This window comes from Pollicipes pollicipes, unplaced genomic scaffold, assembly GCF_011947565.3.
Source record: "Pollicipes pollicipes isolate AB1234 unplaced genomic scaffold, Ppol_2.1 Scaffold_3087;HRSCAF=3621_pilon_pilon_pilon, whole genome shotgun sequence".
In the NCBI taxonomy this organism is placed as follows: Eukaryota; Metazoa; Arthropoda; class Thecostraca; order Pollicipedomorpha; family Pollicipedidae; genus Pollicipes; species Pollicipes pollicipes.
In genome coordinates, this window is record NW_023596225.1 from 4,043,717 (window position 1) to 4,065,425 (window position 21,709).

Sequence of the window (21,709 nt, forward strand, 5' to 3'; positions counted from 1 at the left end):
TCCTGGCGTATGAACCCCTGCCAGGAGGGGGAGCGCTGGTGGGCCTGTTTATGCTGTTCCCGGCGCGCCGCCCCCTCCCTCGCGCGGCTCGGCTCAGGTTCCTTACACACCGTCTGCCCCTGCGGGCGTCGGCGCAGTCTGTGGGCGGCGAGGAGGAGCGCGCCGTCAACACGTCCGCTGACGCGCCACCTGCTGACCGGCCTGCGCAATGTTCACCAGCTACACGGTGCGCGTGGCGGCGGTGAACGCCAACGGGCCGGGCCCGAGCACGGCCGGAGGCGCGCGCCACCACCTGGAGCGACGTGCCCTCCGAGACGGCCGCAGAACATCACCGTCGAGGACGGCCAGCGATACGGTCAGTGACCGCCGCGGCGCATCCGGCGGCGCCGACCCAGCGTGGTGTGTGTGGGGTCAACTGCGCGCTGGTGTGTTTTGGTGAGGCATTAATTTCGTTTTGGCATGTGCGCGTTCGTCGCAGGTGCGTGGTGTCTAGGCGTTGCCGGCATGGTTTTGTTCCGTTTTGCTGAAGGCAGTCTGCTATATTTTGCTGAGCTGTAGGACGCGATTTCGTCGCCAGCACTGCAGATATGCCGCCCCCACCTTGTTGACGTTAGTCAGTGGCGCGCTACTGTAGTCGGCCTGTTGGGAACACCGCCGCGGGCATATGTACGCGACTATCGCTGCAACTGCCACAACGACGGCCTCATCGAACCCGCTGCGCGTGGACAACCCGCAGCCGGCGCGCCCGACCTCCCTCCGGCGCCTCCTCCCTCTGCCCCCTCAGAGCGTAGTGGTGCACTGGGAGCCGCCGCCATCCGATCCCTTCCGACGCCCCCTCCCTCCGTCCCCCTCAGAGCGTGGTGGTGCACTGGGAGCCGCCGCCATCCGACCCCCTCCGACGCTTCCTCCCGCAGCCCCCCTCAGAGCGTGGTGGTGCACTGGGAGTCACCGCTGCCAGACCCCCCCCCCCCCTCCCGACGCCCCCTCCCGCGGCCCCCTCAGAACCGTGGTGGTGCACTAGGAGCCACCGCTGCCAGACCCCGTCCGACCCCTCTCTCCCTCGGTCCCCCTCAGAGCGTGGTGGTTACACTGGGAATCACCGCTGCCAGAACCCCTCCGACGCCCCCTCCCGCGGCCCCCTCAGAGCGTGGTGGTGTACTGGGAGCTGCCGCCATCCGATCCCTTCCGACGCCCCCCCTCCCTCGGTCCTCTTCAGAGCGTGAGTGGTACACTGGGAGCCGCCGCCGCCGGAGCACCGCAACGCCAGCTGACTGGCTACAAGATCCGCTACAAGCCAAGGCGGGCGGCGGCGGCCGGCGCGCGCAGACGGTCGTCACAGACGCCAGCCGGCGCAGCTACGCGCTGGCCGGCCTGCAGAAGGACGGCCGAGTACCTGGTGCGCATGGCGGCGCTCACCGTCAACGGCACGGGCCCGTACACCCGCTGGCACGGCGCGCAGACCTTCCACCGGCTGCAGGTGGAGGCGGGCCGTGCCCGACCGGCCCGGCCTCGCTGCGAGGTGAGAGGCGGCGGCCCTCGCGCCGCGGCGGCTCGGCGCTGGTGCGGCGGCGCCGGTCTGGCAGGAGGATTTTGTCTCGGATGTGTCTGTGAGCTGTGTCGTGTTTCTTCCGGTGGTTTATTGTCGCGGAGTTGTTTGGTTTTGGTGCGACAGTAAGTAGCTCAGGCCATCTGTTTTGGCCATTGTAAAACTGTTTAAATTACGGTTTGTCATTCATATCCCAGTTTTTCTTTCAAAGGAAGTTGACCAGACGTAAAACATTGGGAAGGAAAGGCTCGCCATATGCGTGCGATAAACTTGCTATCGTCTTCATAGTTTGGGTGCTGATAAAGATTTGCTGATCGCCAGTATCGGTGGTATCGAACGTGAGTGACCAGCGCTATCGCTCATCGTCGCTGGGCGTGGCCTGACCTGACCTGACCTTGCGCGGTCCGGCCGGTAGCGCGCCCCACCGAGAACACCATCACGGTGCTGTGGTCGCCGCCGGAGAACAAGAACATCCGCGTGCGGGGCTACACGATCGGCTGGGGCCGCGGCGTGCCCGACAGCTAACACAGAGGTCATCGACGAGAAGCAGCGCTACTACGTCATTCACCGGACTGGGTGAGCCGACGGCCGGCGCTGTCAGCGGTCCGCCAGAGCGAGCGGCGACAGCCCGCCGCCGTACGTCCGCTGTGGGCTGTGGCTGCCGCCGGCTGTCAGCTGTGCGCTGCGATGGTGCGGCGACAGTGACAGGAGCCGCACAGGCGGGGCTTCTCCGCGTGATGGCTGACGGTCATCGCACGGGACGCCGGCTCCCAGGTCGCTGCGCCTCTAACGGCGGCTTGCCGGACCGGACGGGTTACATAAACGTCGCCCGGTAGCGGCCGGTAGTGAGCTGGTCGCTGCTCTTGTGCAGTGTGATCGCCGTGGGACAGCTGGCCCATGAATCGACTTCCAGCGCCTGGCTCCCTGGTCTGGTCTGGTCTGGTCTGGTCTGGCCTGGCCCTGGCCTGGCCTGGCCTGGCAAGTCTGTGCCTTGGTCCCGCCATCGCCACTGCTTCTGCGGTTGTGTCAGGCATTACCCACACATGCGTGCAGGCTTGTGTCCAAAATTCACTGCGCCAAGTCTGCCTAGGCCCGGCCCGGAAACTTGCCCCCCCCCCATTCCCGTCCCCCGCGCAATGACCATTGGAGCTGAAACACATCATGCCTAGCCACCTTCCCCCTGCCGCCCTCCCACACATGCCCCATAGTCGCGTCGCCGTCAGCGCCTCCAAAGCAGCAGCTGACGGCGGTGGCGCCGGCGGCCGACAGATCCGAACGCCGAGTACGTGGGTGTCGCTGCGGGCGCTGAACGCGGCCGGCAACGGCACGCCGATCTACGAGACGGTGTGGACGCGACAGCCGCTGGACCAGCTGGACCGGCGCCCGCTGGTCATCCCCACCGGCCTGAGGTGATCGCGTCAGCGAGTCGGCCGCCGTGCGCCACTGGACCGACCGCTCGCTCCCCAACCAGGTACGGACGGGCGCCGCGCGGCCGGCCCTGCGCGGCCGGGTGTGACTGTGCGCCCGGCCCACAGGCACGGACCGCGTGCTCGGCTCGGGGGCGCGGGCAGCCCCCGGCACGGTCAGGCGAGGCGCCCCGCTGAGGCGGCTGTGGCGCCCCCGTCCCCTCACAAGACCAGGGTGGGGGTGCCGGTAGTGTAGTGGTTAACGCGTCTACGTCTGCGTTAACGCGGCTGCGTTAACCACTGCGCATGTGGGAACCAGAGGTACGGGGTTCGATTCCCCGCGGTGCCCGCCTTCCTGCCAGAGTGAGAGGCAGGCGACGCCATGTAGCCTCAGCAGCTGAGTGCGTAGTAAAGCCCCAATGACACACACACAAGACCAGGGTGCTAGGTGAGCCGTCGTGCGTTTTGCAGTGTTCCGTCCGTGATACGACATTTGTAATCATCGCCGAGCGTGACTTGTTGCGTTGTATTACACAGATATCGCATTTCCTTTTGCTTTAGAACACGTCCGTCGTACATTGACACGGCAGCATGATAATGATATTATTATTATGTTTATGATGATCATGAGGATGATGATGAGGAGGATGAGGACGATGACGATGATTTGAGGCCTTTGGTTTGCGCCCGACTGTCCTGGTTATATGGTGCCCCGGCAGCGGCTGGAGGCCGCAGTGGTGTCACCCATGGGACGTGTTTCGGTCGGGCGCGGGACTGTCCTGGTTATATGGTGCCCCGGCAGCAGCTGGAGGCGCAGTGGTGTCACCCTGGGACGTGTTTCGGTCGGGGCGGGACTGTCGTGGTCATATGGTGCCCCAGCAGCAGCTGGAGGCGCAGGTGGTGTCACCCTGGGACGTGTTTCGGTCGGGGCGGGACTGTCCTGGTTATATGGTTGCCCTAGCAGCGGCTGGAGGCGCAGTGGTGTCACCCTGGGACGTGTTTCGGCGTCGGGGCGGGACTGTCCTGGTTATATGGTGCCCCGGCAGCAGCTGGAGGCGCAGTGGTGTCACCCATGGGACGTGTTTCGGTCGGGGCGGGGCTGTCCTGGTCATATGGTGCCCCGGCAGCAGCTGGAGGCGCAGTGGTGTCACCCTGGGACGTGTTTTCGGTCGGGGCGGGACTGTCCTGGTTATATGGTGCCTCGCAGCGGCTGGAGGCGCAGTGGTGTCACCCTGGGACGTGTTTCGGTCGGGGCGGGACTGTCCTGGTTATATGGTGCCCCGGCAGCAGCTGGAGGCGCAGTGGTGTCACCCTGGGACGTGTTTCGGTCGGGGGCGGGGACTGTCCTGGTCATATGGTGCCCCGGCAGCAGCTGGAGGCGCAGTGGTGTCACCCTGGGACGTGTTTCGGTCGGGGCGGGACTGTCCTGGTCATATGGTGCCCCGGCAGCAGCTGGAGGCGCAGTGGTGTCACCCTGGGACGTGTTTCGGTCGGGGCGGGACTGTCCTGGTCATATGGTGCCCCGGCAGCAGCTGGTGGCGTAGTGGTGTCGCCGCTGTGACGTGTTTCGGTCGGGGCGGCTGCAGGAGGTCACAGACGGCCGGATCTACGCGGTGCGCTACAGCAGCCAGGCAGCCCGAAGCGCTACCGCCACTACAACGCCTCGCAGCTCAACTGCATGATCGAGGGACTGCGACCGGCCACCACCTACGAGTTCTCTGTGCAGGCCGTGAAGGTACGACGGAACGGGCCGGACGCGCCGCGCAGGATACGGGTGGGAGACGCGAACCGGTGCTTCGCGCTGAGGAACATAGTCTCCATGGCTGCTAAGGGAAATGGCGTCCTCGGTTGGGTGGTGGCCCGGGCTGTCGGTCAGTGTCACAGACAGCAATGATTCTGCACGGTGCCAGGCCGTCGAACCTTTGGGGCTGGGATAACTGGTTGCTGAACGTAATGCCTGGTCGTGTGAGCTCTTACGCTGGATCATTTTGCGGCCTTAGGCTAGGTTAAGCCCCGTGGCGTAGAGCTGGGCCCGGACGGGCAGTGTGTGGTATCGGGTCAGCACCTGTCGGACCTGGCCGACCGAAGCTGACGATGTGCCGGGTCGCTGCGGGGTGCGGGCTCGAGTCCGGCTCACCAGGGACGTGTGCGCCCGTGGCAGCCCCCGCGCAGCCGCCAGCCGGCGCGGTCCATGGCTGGTGACCGCGCGCTCTGGCCAGCTGGTGGAGCGCGTCGGCGCTGGTGGCGTCCCGTCTGACGGGGCGGGTCCATGGCTGGTGACCGCGCGCTCTGGCCAGCTGGTGGGCGCGTTGGCGCTAGTGGCGTCCGTCTGACGGGGCGGTCCATGGCTGGTGACCGCGCGCTCTGGCCAGCTGGTGGGGCGCGTTGGCGCTAGTGGCGTCCGTCTGACGGGGTGGTCCGTGGCTGGTGACTGTGCGCTCCGGCCGGTCGGGTGGGGCGTGTCGGCGATGATGGCGTCCGTCTGATAGGGTGGTCCATGGCTGGTGACCGCGCGCTCCGGCCGGCCGGGCGGGGCGCGTCGGCGCTGGTGGCGTCCGTCTGACGGGGCGGTCCATGGGTGGTGACCGCGCGCTCCGGCCGGCTGGCGGGGCGCGCCGGCGCTGGTGGCGTCCGTCTGACGGGGCCGTCTCGGCTGCGCCTGCAGGGTCGCCGTGAGTCGGACTGGTCGCTGGTGGTGGTGAATCAGACGCGCGAGTCGGCGCCCGCCTCGCCGCCGCGTGACCTGACCATCGTCCAGTCGGAGGACAACCCGGCCATCATCAACCTCAACTGGCAGCCGCCCAAGACGCCCAACGGCAAGATCGACGGTCAGTGAGGCGGGGGTGGTCTTCGGGGCGGGGGAGGGGGCTCCGTGTAATGTAGCCGGTTACATACAAGATGTTGCACGCTTAAGAAGATTCTGACTCTTGTTGGTGTTACTGAGCTTCACACTGGCGTGTTGCCGAGCCAGCCCTGCGGCGCTTCGTGGTCATTTCTGCCGACTAGGGCCCGGCAGCCAGCCGGCGAGCCCCGCTGCCGGTGTGGCTGCTCCGAATCCGAAGCTCGACCTCGCCGTGTGTGTTGGCCTGACGTCGACCGTCCCCCGGCGCCCTGCCCTGACCCGCCCTCCCCGCCGCAGGCTACGTGATCCAGTACACGCCGGACCGGTCGCGGCAGGACGCGAGTGGCTGGTGCACCCGGTGGTGGGCGACCAGATGACGACCGCGCTCAGCGCCTCACGCCCTCCAACCGTTCTATGGTTCCGCATCCAGGCGCGCAACAAGCGCCGGCAACAGCCCCATCCTCGCGGCCGGTCCGGCTGCACACACAGCTCAGGTCAGGACCGGGTCACTGCTCTAGGTCATCGGTCAGAGCCGGTGCCAGTACGGGTGGTGGTCGGCACGGGTCTGCATCAGGGTAGGTCAGATCCAGGTCACTGCTCTAGGTCATCGGTCAGAGTAGGTGCCAATACGGTTTGGTGGTCGGCACTGGGTCTGCATCAGCGTAGGTCAGACTCGGGTCACTGCTCTAGTCGTCGGTCGGTCAGAGCCCGGTGCACCGTGCGGGTGGTGGTCGGCACTGGGTCTGCATCAAGCGTAGGTCAGGCTCGGGTCACTGCTCTAGGTCATCGGTCAGAGTAGGTGCCAATACGGTTGGTGGTCGGCACTGGGTCTGCATCAGCGTAGGTCAGACTCGGGACACTGCTCCAGGCCATGGGCCCGAGTCGGTGCCCGTGCGGGTGGTGGTCGGCACAGCGCCGGCACCCACGCGGGTCAGGATCTGCACAGGCCCATTTCGGCAGCAGAGGTTAGCCTGATCTCCAGCACAGGCCAAGTCAGGTCATTGTTGACTGTTACCTCAGCTGAGGTCGCGCGCCAGCATCATCACGACTCACTACCGTGCAGCGCTCGGTTGGCATGTGTTGCCGCTTTTTACCGTCCGCTGTTTGGCACAAAAAGACCAGGTCAAGTCAAAAGTGCGTGCGTTCGTTGCGGGGAAACTTCTTGCAAAACTTGGAGGATGTGTGGACTCGCGGGGCCAATTACCTGACAGAGTGTCCGTTTAGCTGGTTGTGTAATGCGGTGTGACTTACCCTCGGCATTGTCATTATCCGTGCGTTTACATGATATACAGGGGTGACTTGATGATAGCTGCGGCCGTTGTTTTACCGGCATTGCTGGATTTTGCGCATGATTTCGTCACAGCTTCCAGTCCAATGATTGTATTGTCTTTGCCGCGAGTGATCTGAAGCGTCACACGCATTCGCTGCACGTCGTGCATGAGCAAGCTCATCCATTTTCGTTCGTTTGTGACACACGCAGTCTTGTTTTGCTCATTGATGTGACTCAGTTAACAGCTGGCCATGATGAGGCCGTTGTCTGTAGCTGATCATGGCTAAAAGCTCTGGCAGCGGCACACGGGGGGGGGGGGGGGGGCGGCGAGAGTGTGTCGCATCCGGACAGGGGCGCGGCAGGCACGTGGTGCCCGGGCAAGAGCGCGACAGGGAGCCACCAGGCACGTGGTGCCCGGACGGGAGGGGCAGGGAGCCACCAGGCACGTGGTGCCCGGGCAGGAGGGGGCAGGGAGACACTAGGCACGTGATGCCCGGGCAGGAGGGGCAGGGAGGCGCCAGGCACGTGGTACCCGGGCAAGGCGCGGCAGGGAGACACCAGGCACGTGATGCCCGGGCAGGAGGGGCAGGTAGACGCCAGGCACGTGGCGCCCGGGCAGGAGCGCGGCAGGGAGACGCCAGGCGTGCGGTGTCCGGGTAGGGGCGCCGGGCACGCGGTACCCGGGCAGGGACGGCGCGGGGAAAGGGTACTTCTCGCTGGCCACGGCGTGACAGTCATGACGGGAGTGGTGGTTTGTCGTGCCTGCACCAGGTGCCCCCTCCTGTGGCACACTGCACGTGTCTTTTCAGCGGCCGAGTTGGGTCGCTTTGCCGCGACTCTGGTCGAACTTCTGCCTTGTTTTGTGCACGCCAGTCTCGTCCTTTGTGTTAACATTTTCGTTTTGGTTTTTGTAGACCCTGGTTACAGCCTGTCGTACGAGCGAAAATCAGGTGAGCGTCAAGAAGCACGGTTTTCTTCTTTTTTTTGGTTTCGTTCGTATGCTTGCTGTCTGCCCCTAGAGTCTAAATTTTCTGCTGCAAAGCTCCGTTTAAATATGTGTGACATGCCGTTTCCTTGTGTTTATTTCACCGCTACACTAACTCAGGAACCAGTTGCGTTTGCACGGTATGGGATGGCCACCGCGTACCGTGACCACTGTCCCGGCGCCGGGCCGCGGCCGGGTCCCGTCAGTGTGTGACGGTGACGGCGGCCGGCCGGCAGGCGGCGGCGGCCTGGGCGACCACCTGCTCTACGTCATCATCGCCTGCTCCGTCACGCTGCTGCTGGTGATCGGCATCATTGCGGCCGTCTGCCTCTGCAAGCGCAAGACGAGCCAGGAGTTGCCCCGGCGCGGTCACAAGAGGTACACTGCTCGCCCGGCCCGCTGAAGGGAGCAGAGTTTGGCTCTGCCGTGTTGAATGCGGATGCTGTCAGCAGACACATCCGTCGTGACGCGATGGATGCGGCCTTGTCGCACTCATTGCCCTGGTGGCTACATCGGTCGCGCTTTTTGGAGAAAAGTTGGTGATGTTCTACGTCACCCCGCCCCGTCGCAGCCCCATGTCCTTTTTCAGAGTGGTGCGCTGTGCTCGCCGGACACGTCCGTCATAGAGCGTATGATGCTTATTAGTATGCCGGTCTTGTTAGCGACAAGGAAGGCCAGCGTCAGCCGTAACTAGAGCCGGCCTCCCGCACGGGAGACGTGCGCTCCCCGCCGCTGCGGCGCCGAGCCTGTCCCCCCGCTGCCATGCGGTCAGAGACGGCGGGCCGTTTCAGCAACAGCTACGTGAAGGGCCAGACGGAGATCGGCACGCCGGACTTGAAGCCGCCCGACCTGTGGATCCACCACGACCAGATGGAGCTGCGGCCCATCGGCAAGCAGCGCTCGGACAGCTGCTCGACGCTGCGCCGCCAGTCGCCCGACTACGAGGTCGACGAGCGGTCGTACGCGTCGACGCTGGACCGGCGCGAGCGCGCCGCGCGCACCCACTCGCCCGTCGTCGGCAAAGGTGAGCGGCGGCGGCGGGTCGGGTGCATGGGGCGCGCGCGCCGGCGGCGGGCGTCGTCGGATGGCGGTGCCGCGCGCCCGACGGCCGGGTCGGTCACACAGGGCTGGTCAGCTGGTGGGACCGTGCCGTGGGATTGCGAGTTGTCTGGACGCGGTTGGAGATCTGGTGGGAAACGGTGAGGTTGAAATCGAGCTTGAAACAGTATACGAAATCATTTGCTCAACCAGGACCAGCCGTGCCTAGCCCAGGCCCGTCCCGGTACTGGATTGATTATTGTTTTGTATTAGGTGGGCGGATTAGGCAGTTTCAAGCACCGCTCATCATTACCACCGTTTTGATTTAGATCTCGAAGCGTGTCCTGATGAACCACACATACACTGGGTCTGCTAGCCAGCTGGTGCACCGCACTGTCAGATAGCTTGCCGGCGCCCGCGCTGCCGCCAGCGCGGCCGTCTAGTGGTGTTGCGCTGCACGCTTGCCTTAAGTTGCGCATTTTGTATCGCATATGATTTGGTCCGCTCGGCGCCGAGTCGTCCTTCGGGGCGCTGCACTGTCCGTGTCGGCCCGGCTCGGCTTGGTTGTCCAGCACGCTGCGCTAGTGCACGTCTTCACACGCGCCGCCTCCTGGACAGGGTCATCCCGCAGTGAGGACAGATTAGACAAGCAGATTCACAGGCGGTCGGTGTTCAAACCAAAGCCTATCGTTGTGCCTATAGATGTCGCACCGCACCGGGACCGTGAGTATTGCTGCCACAGCATGGAGAACCGCATGGCTTATCGACAGCCGGAGGTTTACTTTTCGTTGTGGGTTTTAAGTCGAGTTGTGTTGGCTTGCCATGCAGTACATCTACCGTAGTTAACTGCTGTGCCCGTTGTGTTTTGTGATGAGTGGTGTATTTGTCCTCGTCGTGAGCCGCTATCCGTGTGCTGTCGCGTCCCCCGCGCGAGCGAGAGTGAGAGTTGGACCTGCGCACGCGGCGCCGACACTGAGACCGCCGTTCGCCGCAGCTGGCAGCTCGGCCACGGCACTAGCCAACGGCACGGTGGAGACGCGGCCCGTCTATCCGCGCACACAGTTCAGCATATCGCGCAATGTCGGCAGCGAGCCGCCGCCGCCGCCAGGTGAGAGACCCGCCTCTGACCGGTCTCTCCGCCCCGGCACCCTCTTCCTCTGTCTTGCTTCATCCTGCCCCTCGCAGCGCTCCGCTTGTCCGGGGCAGGCTGCATGCGCCAGTCACGGACGGACCCCGACCGGGCGCCCAGCGCACACCCCGCAGAGGGGTCCCTGCGCGGGCTAAGGCTCAGTGGTCGGCCCCTCATGCACATGTCGCCCTGACCCACCGCTATCCATTGTTCTGTACTCCATAGCCCTGAAATGACATTTTTGGTGGGAAGGGGTCTAATCCAAATAACCAACCTAAGCGGTCTGGTCCTCTCCTGACAGGACTTCCGGCCCGCTCCTGACGGGACTCCGAAACCCCCAATCCTAGCCGGACCTTCGGACTGCCCACGGACCGTTCCGGTGCACCGGGCTGGGAGCGTACTCGTGGCCCGCTCCCAGCCCGCTGCTAGTCTGGACCGCGCGCCTTCCGTCCGGTTGCCCGTCCGCTACCGGTCCGCTTCCGGTTGGAGCGGCCGCGGCGGCGGGAGGGCCGCGTGGCGGGTGCGACACGGATGTGGATATTCGGTGGATCGCGGTGTCTGGCGAGCCGGGCTCGGCGTGTTCGCTGCACCGTTGCGGGAACGTGGGTGCGTTGGGTGTTCTCGGCCGGAGAGTACGGGCTGGTAGTGGTCGGAGATGTTTGATGGCTGTATTGGGTTAACTGACGCATGTCATAACGCCGGCGGTCGGACGACCTGTGGTTGGAGCGGCAGTGACGCAGCTTCTGCAGTAGCCGTGCCTGCCTCGCGCGCCTCTGCGTCCGTATTCAGAGGTGGCGCGACGTCACGCCGGCTGTCTGCCTCCAGCGCCGACGGCGCCGGAGAGCCACTACGGCGCCGGCCTGGGCCTCACCTCGGCCTCGTCGTCGGAGGCGGGCGGGCCGACCGGCCTGCCCCGGCTACCCATCGAGCGCCGCCAGCAGCGTCGACTCGGGCTCGCTGGGCAAGCGGGCCGCCGCGCCGCTGGCGCACCCGCTCAAGAGCTTCGGCGTGCCGGCGCCGCCGCCGCCGCTGGCCGGCGCGCGCCCCTCGGCAGTCCGCTCAAGCGGCCGTCGTTCGCCTGCGCGCCGCGGCCGGCCGACGGCGTCGGCACGCGCGAGGAGCTGACAACGCTCCGGGTCAGTAGGAGGCGCGGAGGGATGGGAGATTGGGAGTGATTGTGTCAGGAACCATCCAAGCTAGGTCAGGAATGGCGAGCTGCAGCGGGTGCCCCTGTGGGCTGTTGGGTTTGGGGAGGGATGGTCAAGTCTCAAGGGTCGGTTGGTATTAGGTCTAGCTCAGCATCAGCTTAGTGGCTGACTGGTGCTGTCTGAATGTGTATATGTTTTTCGCCATCGTGCTATTATTGTACCACTGTGTATACGCTGTCTCCATAACAAACAGGCCGCGAACAGCTTATTTTGTAAAGATGATATGAGTCAGGGGGCGGTGGAACAAAGTGGCTCCTTGTCATTTCAGGTCGGTATTTCGTCCGTCTGAATGTCGCACTGTGCACCTACGTGCCGGCTACTGTTCCAAGCCGTTACTGGTTTGTTAACCTCCCTCGCCGTGCCCCATGTCTCCCGCGCCTCATCTCAGCACGTCTCCTTTCAGCCATCGTGCAGCACGGAAGAGTTAACGCAGGAGATGGCCAACCTGGAGGGCCTGATGAAGGACTTGAACGCCATCACGGCCTCCGAGTTTAAGTGCTAGGGCTGTCGGGGCTTCTTTCCCGACAGGACCGGCTGTACATAGTGTGTAAGACGCGTGAATGCCAACCACGGCGCCGCCCGGGCGCCGCGGACGACGACAGACCCCGGATCGGTTATTTAAGTCATTATTTGTGCCAAAGGCAGCCTCGTACGAAGATTTCTAACGCTTTTGTACGGTTCTTACGAGTGCGCGCGCTGCGGCGCCGGCGGGGAGCGTTCCCGAGGGACGCGGGGCGGTGCAGCGGTACAGGGGTGGAAGAGACGGAGACGCGTGCCGCCGCTCAGTGACCTCTGAGTCGTGTTGTGGCCGTGGTGGGACGGCGCGTGTCCGCGTGCGGCGTCGATATCACGGATGGAGGCAGCTCTGGTGGCGGGCCCGCGGTGCCGACCGCCGCCGGTTGGGCCGTGCGGCCGTCCGCGGATCAGGTAGTTCCTGCATTTCTGTACATAACATGCCATCCTGAGCGCGCACCCCGCCGACTTCGGTGTGGTGTTTTGTCTTTTTAGTGCTTGAATCTCGCCAAGACAGACCCAGTACAATGTGTTTCGTGACTTCCTTGTTTGCGTCCTCGGCACTGTGGTCGTCGCCGTTCAGCCGCGTATTTTTGTCAGCGGTTTTTTTTATTTTAAGTGGAACACGTGAACATTAGATTGCTACGAATCATTCTGTTGTCAAAATGTATTCTAATACATTTTATACCGCTCGCCTCGGCCGTGTTTTTGTGGCGCACAACTGTTCTGTGCGGTTCCACTTATCTGCAATGGGGCGGGAGCGGAGAATGCGGCGTGTGGTGACGGGCTGTGAAAGCGGGCCCCGCACCGACAAAAACTGCGCTCACTTGTGACCGGCCCCCATTTAAGTCACGTTTCTCAATGAAATATTTCGCTCCAGCAGTTTTGCCTTGACAAGTGTCAGAGCATTCTCCACCCACGCTGGCGTACCCAGGGTGGGAAGCCGTGGTATCACGAATAACCTCCTCTTGTGGCCGGTGATCAGACCGGCCACTCCGGCTCATCGCCGCCCAGATGAGCGGAGCCGCCGGACAAAGCCCCGCACTCTGTTTATCTGGTGCTTCGAGCTAAGATCGAAGCCATCCTGGATTGCAATGGACGGGCGGAAACGCCGCTCGTGAGCGTGTGAGGTGAGATGGGGTACGTACTCCACCCTCGGGCAGGCTCGCCTCGGCATGTATAGGGAGTGCGCGGAAACAGTGACGGCTTGATGCATTCCACCACGTGGAATGCCAGTCCGTGCAGATGGCGTGGCACTAACGCCCGGAACTCCTCTTTTTATTCGTGCTGCCAGCATGTCTGGGCAGGGACGTCCGTAGGGCTAAAAGCATGCTGAATGCAGAGTTATTCACCACGCGATGTCGCAGCAGGCAAGATCCTTCAAAAGGTGGCCGGCGAAGACAGTTCAGGATTAAAGCCACGTGCTGCGTGTCCGCACCACCAAAAGTTTTGCAAACATCAAAGGTACGCCCTGTGCAAGCTCACGTCTTCCCACACACCGTCGTAGACGGGCGTGGCTGGCTACCCCGGGGCGTGGCTGGCTACTCCGGGGCGTGGCTGGCTACCCCGGGGCGTGGCTGGCTACCCGCCGGTGGCTACCCGGGGCTGCTGGCTACCCCGGGGCGGGGCTGGCTACCCCGGGGCGTCGGCTGGCTACCCCGGGGCGGTCTGGCTACCCCGGGGCGCGGCTGGCTACCCCGGGGCGTGGCTGGCTACCCCGGCGCGGCTGGCTACACCGGGGCGGGCTGGCTACCCCCGGGCGCGCTGGCTACCCCGGGGCGGGCTGGCCACCACGCACGCGTTGCGGCGGATGCGTCAGCTCCCATTTTATCCCGACTAAAACGCCGGAACTACAACATCCTGGAGTCTGCATCACTGGGTGTGATGCCAAGGCAAACTTGAGAGGCCCAATTTCCCAGACGAAGCGATACCTCCGCCGCCATTCCGAGAACCGGCTCAACCATGTCGAGAATCTGTCCGGACTGCCAGCGACACGCAGCTGCTGACGTCACCAGCCGCCGGGGGTCTCGGCCCACCCTGCGCTGAGTGTCGTCCGCCTCCCACGGGGATGATGCCGCCCGGGCGGCGGTCGCGCGGAGCCCGCCGCGAACCGTGGTTACGTCACGGCCGTAACGGGTCAGCAGTCCCGTGACGGGTGACGTCATGTATTGCGTTGGCGCCGGACGGGTGGCTGACACAACAGGCGTTTGCAGCCGCGCGCCGCACCTGACACAAGAGACCTGCAGCGGGCCGCACCGCAGGACTGCCACGAGAGCGCGCGGCCTGTGCAAAAGCGCCCGCCTGGGTAAGAGGATTCACGCCCACAGCTGAGGGTCGCTGCACAAGGTCGACTGTTGGAAGCCCGACCACGGCCGGTGCGTTCGTGGAAGATCGCAACGGAGACCCTCCGCGAACTTAGCCTCCGTAATAAAAAGGGCGTACTGCCCCACCAGTTTGAAAACCACAGACATCCGCGTGCCGTCTGGTGACCCCTTCCTCAAACGGCGGATCAATCGATCGCAACCCACTCCACAGCCGACGACAGCGCAACGAAGGGCCCAATCAGCCCGCCGCCTCAGTCTGGGAGGGCGCGCGGGCCCGCCGGCGGCGCCTCCTCCGGCAAGCGGCCTGAGCGGCGGAGGCCGGCGGCCGACCGTCCGGTGTCGGACGCGCCCGTGCTGGTCCACCGCGCTGATGAGCAGCGTCTTGCCCGCAACCGTGCGCCAGGCGCTGCAGGCCGGCCCACGTCGCGCACGTGCCGGCCGTCGCGCCACGCAGCGCACCACCAGCGCCGCGTGGTGCGTCAGCGGGTCGCCCCTCGTACCGCAGGAAGTCACCGCCCGAACTTGAGCCCGTCAGTCAGCCGGTAGCCGCGCCGCCACAGGTCGGCGTACGTGGCGCGGCGCGCTCCGCTCCAGCGGTGAGCGCGGCGGCGCGAGCGGGGCTGGCGCCAGCCGCGCCGTCAGCCGGGTGGCCGCAGTACAGCTGCGCGTAGCACTGCGCGGCCGGAGGCGGCCGCACGTTTCGCGCGCAGCCGCTCGATGAAGTCGAACCGCAGCTGGTGGCGCGAGACGGCCTCCACGGCGCGGCCGGCCGCCCGCTGCTGGCTGCCCCTGCTTCTTCCACTTGCCGTCGACGATCTGAATCGGCGCGCTCCAGCAGCTGCTTGTGGCGCGCCAGAGTCATCGCCTTCTGCTGCGCCTCGACGCTGCGCTGCTCGTGCTGCTCCAGCAGGCGCCGGTCGTCATCCGAGCGCGGCCTCGTTAGGTCCGGGTACGTCACCACATCGCAGATGCCGGAAACGGACCATCGCTTGTCATCAAAAGGCACACGTGGGCGGGCTGGTCGCGTTGTTTGGATTTCGCGCATGCGTTCATCGCATGGTTTATGACGTTTGCATCCATATATGCACCAAGCGAAACGCCGGTGTGCGATCGATCCGTCATGATCCGTCATGCAAGTGAAAGACGCCAGTCGTGGGCACGGCGAAGTCGCACAATGCAAACATTGGACGTCGCGGCATGGTATTTCGACTGCATCCGCCATGGACAGTGGTAATTTGCTGAACAACTTACGTGGGCCACCACGCCCCACTGGCAATCCTGACCAGATCTTATCCAACGCGGAAAGCATCTACATTCCACCGCCAACGTCATGCAGTCGCCCACATCCGCTCCGTGCGGACAGCTACCACGCGTCCCACATCCCGGAACGCACGCGATCGCCGAGTCCGGCGAGCGGCGGCCTTCAATCTCGGCCCGCGCGGCATCCGCGGCGCTCACCGTGCTGCTGCAGCAGCGCCAGTCTCCTCGGGCAGCAGCGCCAGCGGCAGGCCGAGCTGGGCGGACTGGCGCGGCGCGCGCGGCAGGCCGCCGCTCAGCTGTCCGGGCACGCCGTGGCGCGAGCGCAGCCGCAGCGCACGCCGCCGGACTCCAGACGTAGCCGCAGCGGGCCGGCCAGCTCTAACCGGCACCGGCCGCTCGTCCCCGGCCGGGCTGAGCCGGTCCGCCGGCAGGGCGGCGGCCTGCGCCGGCCGGGCGCGGGCGTCCGCAGGCGGGGTGGCCGTGTGCTCCGGGGCCGGCGCCACCTCAAGCGCGGCGTGACGGGCCTCTGGAGAGGCGCCGCCGCCCCAGCACGGGTCCGGAGCGTCCCCGTCCGGCAGCGCTCCCCACTCCGACACGGCCGTCGATACCGCTCATCCCGTCAGCGGCGCCCCGTCCTCCTCACGTCCCGGCGGAAGGCCGCCCTCGGACTGCACGGCCTCTCTCTCGCCGCTGCGCCCTAACCCAAGACGCAGCCGCACCGCCTCCGCGCACCCCTGCGCTGGTCTCCTCGGCGGCGGCCGCCTCCTCCGCTGGCCCGCAGCCGGCTCGGCCGTCCATCCCCGTCCGCGTGCGATCTGCGGATCGGCCAGAGCAGCCCAGGTGGATGTGAAACACCCGGCCGCCGGCCGCCGGTGCACGCTCGGCGCTCGCACACCGCACACAACACAGCACTGTTTACGACGTGATCCCCCAGACGGTTTATGACGTGTTATTCGCGGCGTGGCCCGGCCCTGCAACCAATCGTGGGGCGTTTCAATCACCGGCGAGTTCATCCGAGGCATACCTGGTTTGAAAGCGGGCAAGGAATGCGCGCGGTGGCACACGAGGACGTCATGCCGGTGCACGACTTGGAACGTCGCAGCGATGCATGGGAAAGAGCGGTGACACCGGTCTCCGAAGCCCCCGATTGGGACTCATGGCACATAGAAATCAATATGGATGCGATAACAGAAAAGTGGTTGAGCGATCACGCCAAACTTTCGCATACAATCTTATCAGCAACTGCACCAGAGTAACATGTAATGATTCAACGCCTTCACTGCCTTCCAACTCCTATCTCTTCTATGTCTATAAAGGAGATACGAGATACAATATATATATATATACTATATATATATATAGTATATATATATATATGTCTATGAACGCGCCGTTTGCGACCAGCAATCCCACAACAGCACTGTGCAGCCGCGGACTATTCGCTTCAAGTTTAACAGTGAGCAAAAAAAAAGCGCAGTCTCCACGAGGCCCCCCCCCCCCCCAAACAAAAACACAACGCTGAGGAAAAACAGAAATGTATGACCCCTACCCACAACTTCCTTTTTAATATAAAACGATACCGGACCCTTGCACCGATGGAGACGGAACCACGTGCAGCACGGCTGTCCACACGGCAACAGAGCGGCGGTGGCCGAGTGGGCGGCAGTGGTCAGCGGGCGGCCCGACCCCGGCAGCTCCTGACGTCAATCTCTCCCGGACACCGCCCACGCCCGCCCCCGGATGGCCCGGACACCGGCCTGCCGGCGCCGAGGGGAGGGGGAGGGGGTAGCGAGGTCGCCTACGCGGTGCGCTCTGCAGCCCCGCGGTGAAGGGAAGAGAGGGGGCCTGACGGCGACAGGTGGCGCGGGGCCCACCCGGACGCGGGTCCACCACCGGGCCGCGCTGCGCGGCCGGACGCGACGCGCCGCGGCGACGACGCCGTGGTCGACACGCGAGCACCCCGGCACGGCCCGCGGTAGCCGACACACATGGGGCGCGCGAGGCCGCATCGCGACAAACGAGCCGCCGCGACGCATGCGCAGAGCAGCAGCTCGCGGCAGCTCGCGGCGGCGGCGGCGGCGGCGGGTCGGACGCGAGATGAGGGCGCGCTCTCACCGGATCGCGCGGCGGGCCGGCTTTCGCGTCTGATCCTGCCGCGCCCTGCCGGCTCGTCTCCGGCGGCGGAGGCGCCAGGGCCGGCTCGAGCGCGCCCGGTGACGTCGCACCGCAGCTTAGCGCCGCCGCCGACGCTGCCGGGCCCGGCGCAGTGGCGCTCCGACTGGGCCGGGGGCGGGGCGCCGCGCCGGCTGGCGGCTCGACCCGCGCACCACTCGTGCGCCGCCGGCGGCGCGGCTGGCCGCGTTTTCTCTGCTCGGCTGCACCCGAGCGGCGGCCGCAGTGACGGAGGGGCGCGCGCCAGGTGCTTGGACCGACGCGCGGCCAGCGCGACGCGATGGGACTGCGCGACAGGCCGCCGGCCGTCGTCGAACACCAGCCACCGGGTCACAGCCCGCAGGTGAGCACCCGGTCGCTCCGATAGCCACGAAAGCCTCAAGAGCTTTGGCAGGTAAACCCCCGTGCAATTTGGTTAGTGTGACGAGGGACCTGATCTCTACGAGAGTTCGCGTCACTACCCCTCGTACCAACAGCGAGCGGTCATCGAAACACGGCTGGTGGTGAGTACCCGACGCACATTCCCGTCGTAAGGGGGCAGACATGCTGGACCGAAGTTATGACACCCCAGTGGTATAACTTAAGCTTCCTCACAACCGCGTCTGACGTTTTCGCCGGGCCCACGCGAGGCCAATGCCACTATTTCCGCAGCATGTCACCTTCAGTGGTATTCCTTACACCGTACCGCTGGAGGATAGGTTTCTGGAGGCGATTGACCGCTGACACAAAACATTGGGACATCCGTCCGGTTTTACGGCATGTGTGATTTCGTCGTCTTCCGAGGCCACTGAACTAAAGCGGTGTTCAAAACTGTGCGCGAGACACGTATTTGCTTGTTTAACAACGCAGCATAAAACGAGAGAACCAAGTTCAGATCGCACCGGTTGGCACTGTCTTGTGTGATTATTGCAGCGATCTCCGCGACCTGACAGCGCAACCGAGCGGTTTTCAACAAGCAAAAATTATGCCATTGTTCTCCAGTAATATGTTCAAGGTATTTGAATTCGTCCTTTTTCAATCGGACCAGTATTCGTTAAAGCACCGACTTATCCCTCAAGGTTCTCATTCTCCACTCAGTTAGTGTACATTTGCGAAAAAAAGCCTAAGAACACGAGTCGAAACCAGGGATTCTCGTCTCGATGGCCCACGGTCCGCACCGGCACCGGATCAGCACCGTTTGACCAATGATGGAACACACAACCGTCCTAACAAAGGGGCGGCCCTAAAAGCGCAACCGGTCAGGCGCGCCCGAGCGCAATCCATGGATCCCCCGTCTGCGGGAGAATTTCAGACTAGGCGTCAGACATCTCCAGCCGGGAGGTCTGACATCATACCATACCGGGAGATATGACATAATTCCCTACCGGGAGGTATGACATTCGTTCCACACCTGAGCAAACACGTCAAACTAAATGCGTGGTAAATGCGTAGGTCTGCGATGGTCTGACATCATACCATACCGGGAGATATGACATAATTCCCTACCGGGAGGTATGACATTCGTTCCATACCTGAGCAAGCACGTCAAACTAAATGCGTGGTAAATGCGTAGGTCTGCGATGGTCTGACATACCATACCGGGAGATATGACATATTCCCTACCGGGAGGTATGACATTCGTTCCATACCTGAGCAAGCACGTCAAACTAAATGCGTAGGCAATGTGCCGCCCACACATGGCTGAACTGATCTGGGCATGTCACACATCATATGGCAGTGAGTCCGCTATCTTGACGCACAGATGCGCCAGTAAAGCCCCTCCGCCGTGACCGGGAGACCACCAATCTTACCTGGTACAAACGGGTCTCAGGCATAACGTGCTGTGGTACAAACCGAGGTCGATCGCGTCATGGAAGACTAAACATGCGCGCAGTACAGTGGCACTGTGGACGCATTCTGATGCATAATTCCAGCTAACTAAATGCCCACGAAAGGCATGCACGAACCGCGAAGGACATAAAACGAAACCTTCGACTTCGGCCCCCGCTGCGAGCAACACCTGGGTAGCCCTCGGCAAGCAGCAGTCGAGCTGATGATGCAGTCGAGTCCAACAAGGGATAGCGTTTCTCAATAACGAGTCAAGCACACGTAGGCGTGGAACTGTTGGCGGAGGGGATCACAGTCCCCCCCCCCCTCCCTCCCCCTACGTGTCCTGAAAGCCTAGCATTAACTCTACGGTGCGTATGGAGTGAGCCAACTTCCAAACGGGTGGTTCTCCCGATTTTTCGGATGTTCCTACGCCTTTGTCAGCGCGCCTCACTGACGTATACTGACAGTGGTGCACCCCATAGCCACCTGTTGCCTTTGCAGCATTAGTCCAGCGTCACAAATCACCGGATTGCTTCGCCATCTGTGCCGCCTCGTGCAGTCAACTACATACCGCTAAGCAAAACAGATATTACGGACATTTACAATGTAAGTACAATTTATGGCATGGCGGTTCCTTGAAGCCTTTGTTCAATCTCCTGTTCAATGCGACAGCTGCCAAAAGACCGTATGAGTAGCACATCACAAGAAAATGCATGCCTTTCTCCAGCCACGCCTTCTGTCCACCTCGCGAAGGGAGGGGGGGGGGGGGGCTCTTGGACACATAAGGCAATCCCAGCCCGGACACCACGCCTCTGAGCCGCCCATCTGGACGGCTTGTATCCGGGCCACCCTAATCCAGCGGCCACGGGACGCACCTAGTTCCACGGGCAGCATTCACCGACCATATACAGCGAGCACAGACGAACATGCACCGACGCCCGCAGCGCGGCTGTGCCGACGCGTCGGGCGCGCCGGTCGTCTCCGAGTCACCTGCGTCCTTCTCCGCTCCTCCGCGCACGCCGCGCTGGCGGGCGTCGTCGGCACGCCGCGACAGGGGCGTCGCCAGGATCAGACGCGGAGGCGCGGCCGATCACCCGCCGAGTTCAGTGACATCGAAAGGCCAAAGCGGCGAAACATTGACATCGGGGTAGAAATGCAAGCGATCGTGGGACATGCTCCCCTGGTATCCCATTGGCCACGCCACTGCTCCGTGTATTCTTCGGTGCAGACTGAGCCGCAGTCGGCGGTGGAAGACCTCACAATCCTCACTGCATGTGCAAACCTCAGTTAATTCACCAGCAATGGCGACCAGTTCCCTGACATGGAGGCAGAGGTTAGGGAACATATCATGAATATGAGGAGTGCCATAACAAATACTCAGGTTAATCATTTCCATGTGTTGCCTACAGCTAATGTTCGGCATTTTCAAAAAGTGGAGTGTCATGGCATCTGAACCCAACCCATCCCCTCCCCATTCCTATACATATGTCTCAAGGTGTGCAATTGCCACCATGACTGGAGCCCCTGGAGTAAATTTTTGCCTGGATTACTACCAATGTGTTCAGCCCTAGCAACCTGTCAGCACTCAAGTTTACTGCCTTCTCCCCAAGAAGTGCCAAATGATGGACCTTGAACATCCAGGAACTGTTAGTAATGTTAGTGTTGTTACAATGATGCCCCATGCTAGTGACAAATAATAAACTATCCCACAATGCACAGTTTTCCTTCTTTCTCTCCACATAATGTGACTCAACCATACAGTGAGCTGTCAGAGACTGGACATGCTGCTCACCAATCTCAAAGGGAGCTATTTATATGCATTCCTGACATGAGCCTGGGCATGTGATCACATGCAGTACATGGACCTACAGTCAAAGCTCATAAGTTACTGAAGTTTCTTACAAGCCATCAACTGAGAGGGTACAGTTAGAGGCTCAATGTGACTCCTTATCAATGAAGAAGGCAAAGTCGTACTCTGCAGACAACCAGGGCCAGCAAGCTCCTTGCATGTAAGCATCTATGGCAAAGCCACAGGGATCAAATATCACTGATAACACACTGGTCACAAGAAAACAGACATTTTCTTAGACAGGGAGAAAGACAGCCAATTCTACAATGTTGAACAGTTTTAAACAACTCCCATTCAATAACTTTTAATCTAGCTTACAAGTTAAACAGAGCAATTTTTAGCCCTGCTCATTATGAGC

General features: G+C 63.0%; 1 protein-coding gene across 1 annotated transcript; it reads left to right on the top strand.

Annotated features, from left to right (window-relative positions):
* The first annotated feature begins 208 nt into the window (after nt 1-208).
* LOC119114955 (neogenin) lies at nt 209-11,926 on the top strand. The gene is made up of 12 exons (XM_037239008.1): nt 209-255; nt 1,378-1,487; nt 1,962-2,056; nt 2,816-2,948; nt 4,539-4,687; nt 5,618-5,780; nt 6,092-6,136; nt 8,286-8,427; nt 8,841-9,073; nt 10,082-10,190; nt 11,271-11,352; nt 11,828-11,926. The coding sequence occupies exons 1-12, from the start codon at nt 209-211 to the stop codon at nt 11,924-11,926; spliced, it is 1,407 nt and encodes a 468-aa protein (XP_037094903.1).
* Nucleotides 11,927-21,709: the final 9,783 nt, after the last annotated feature.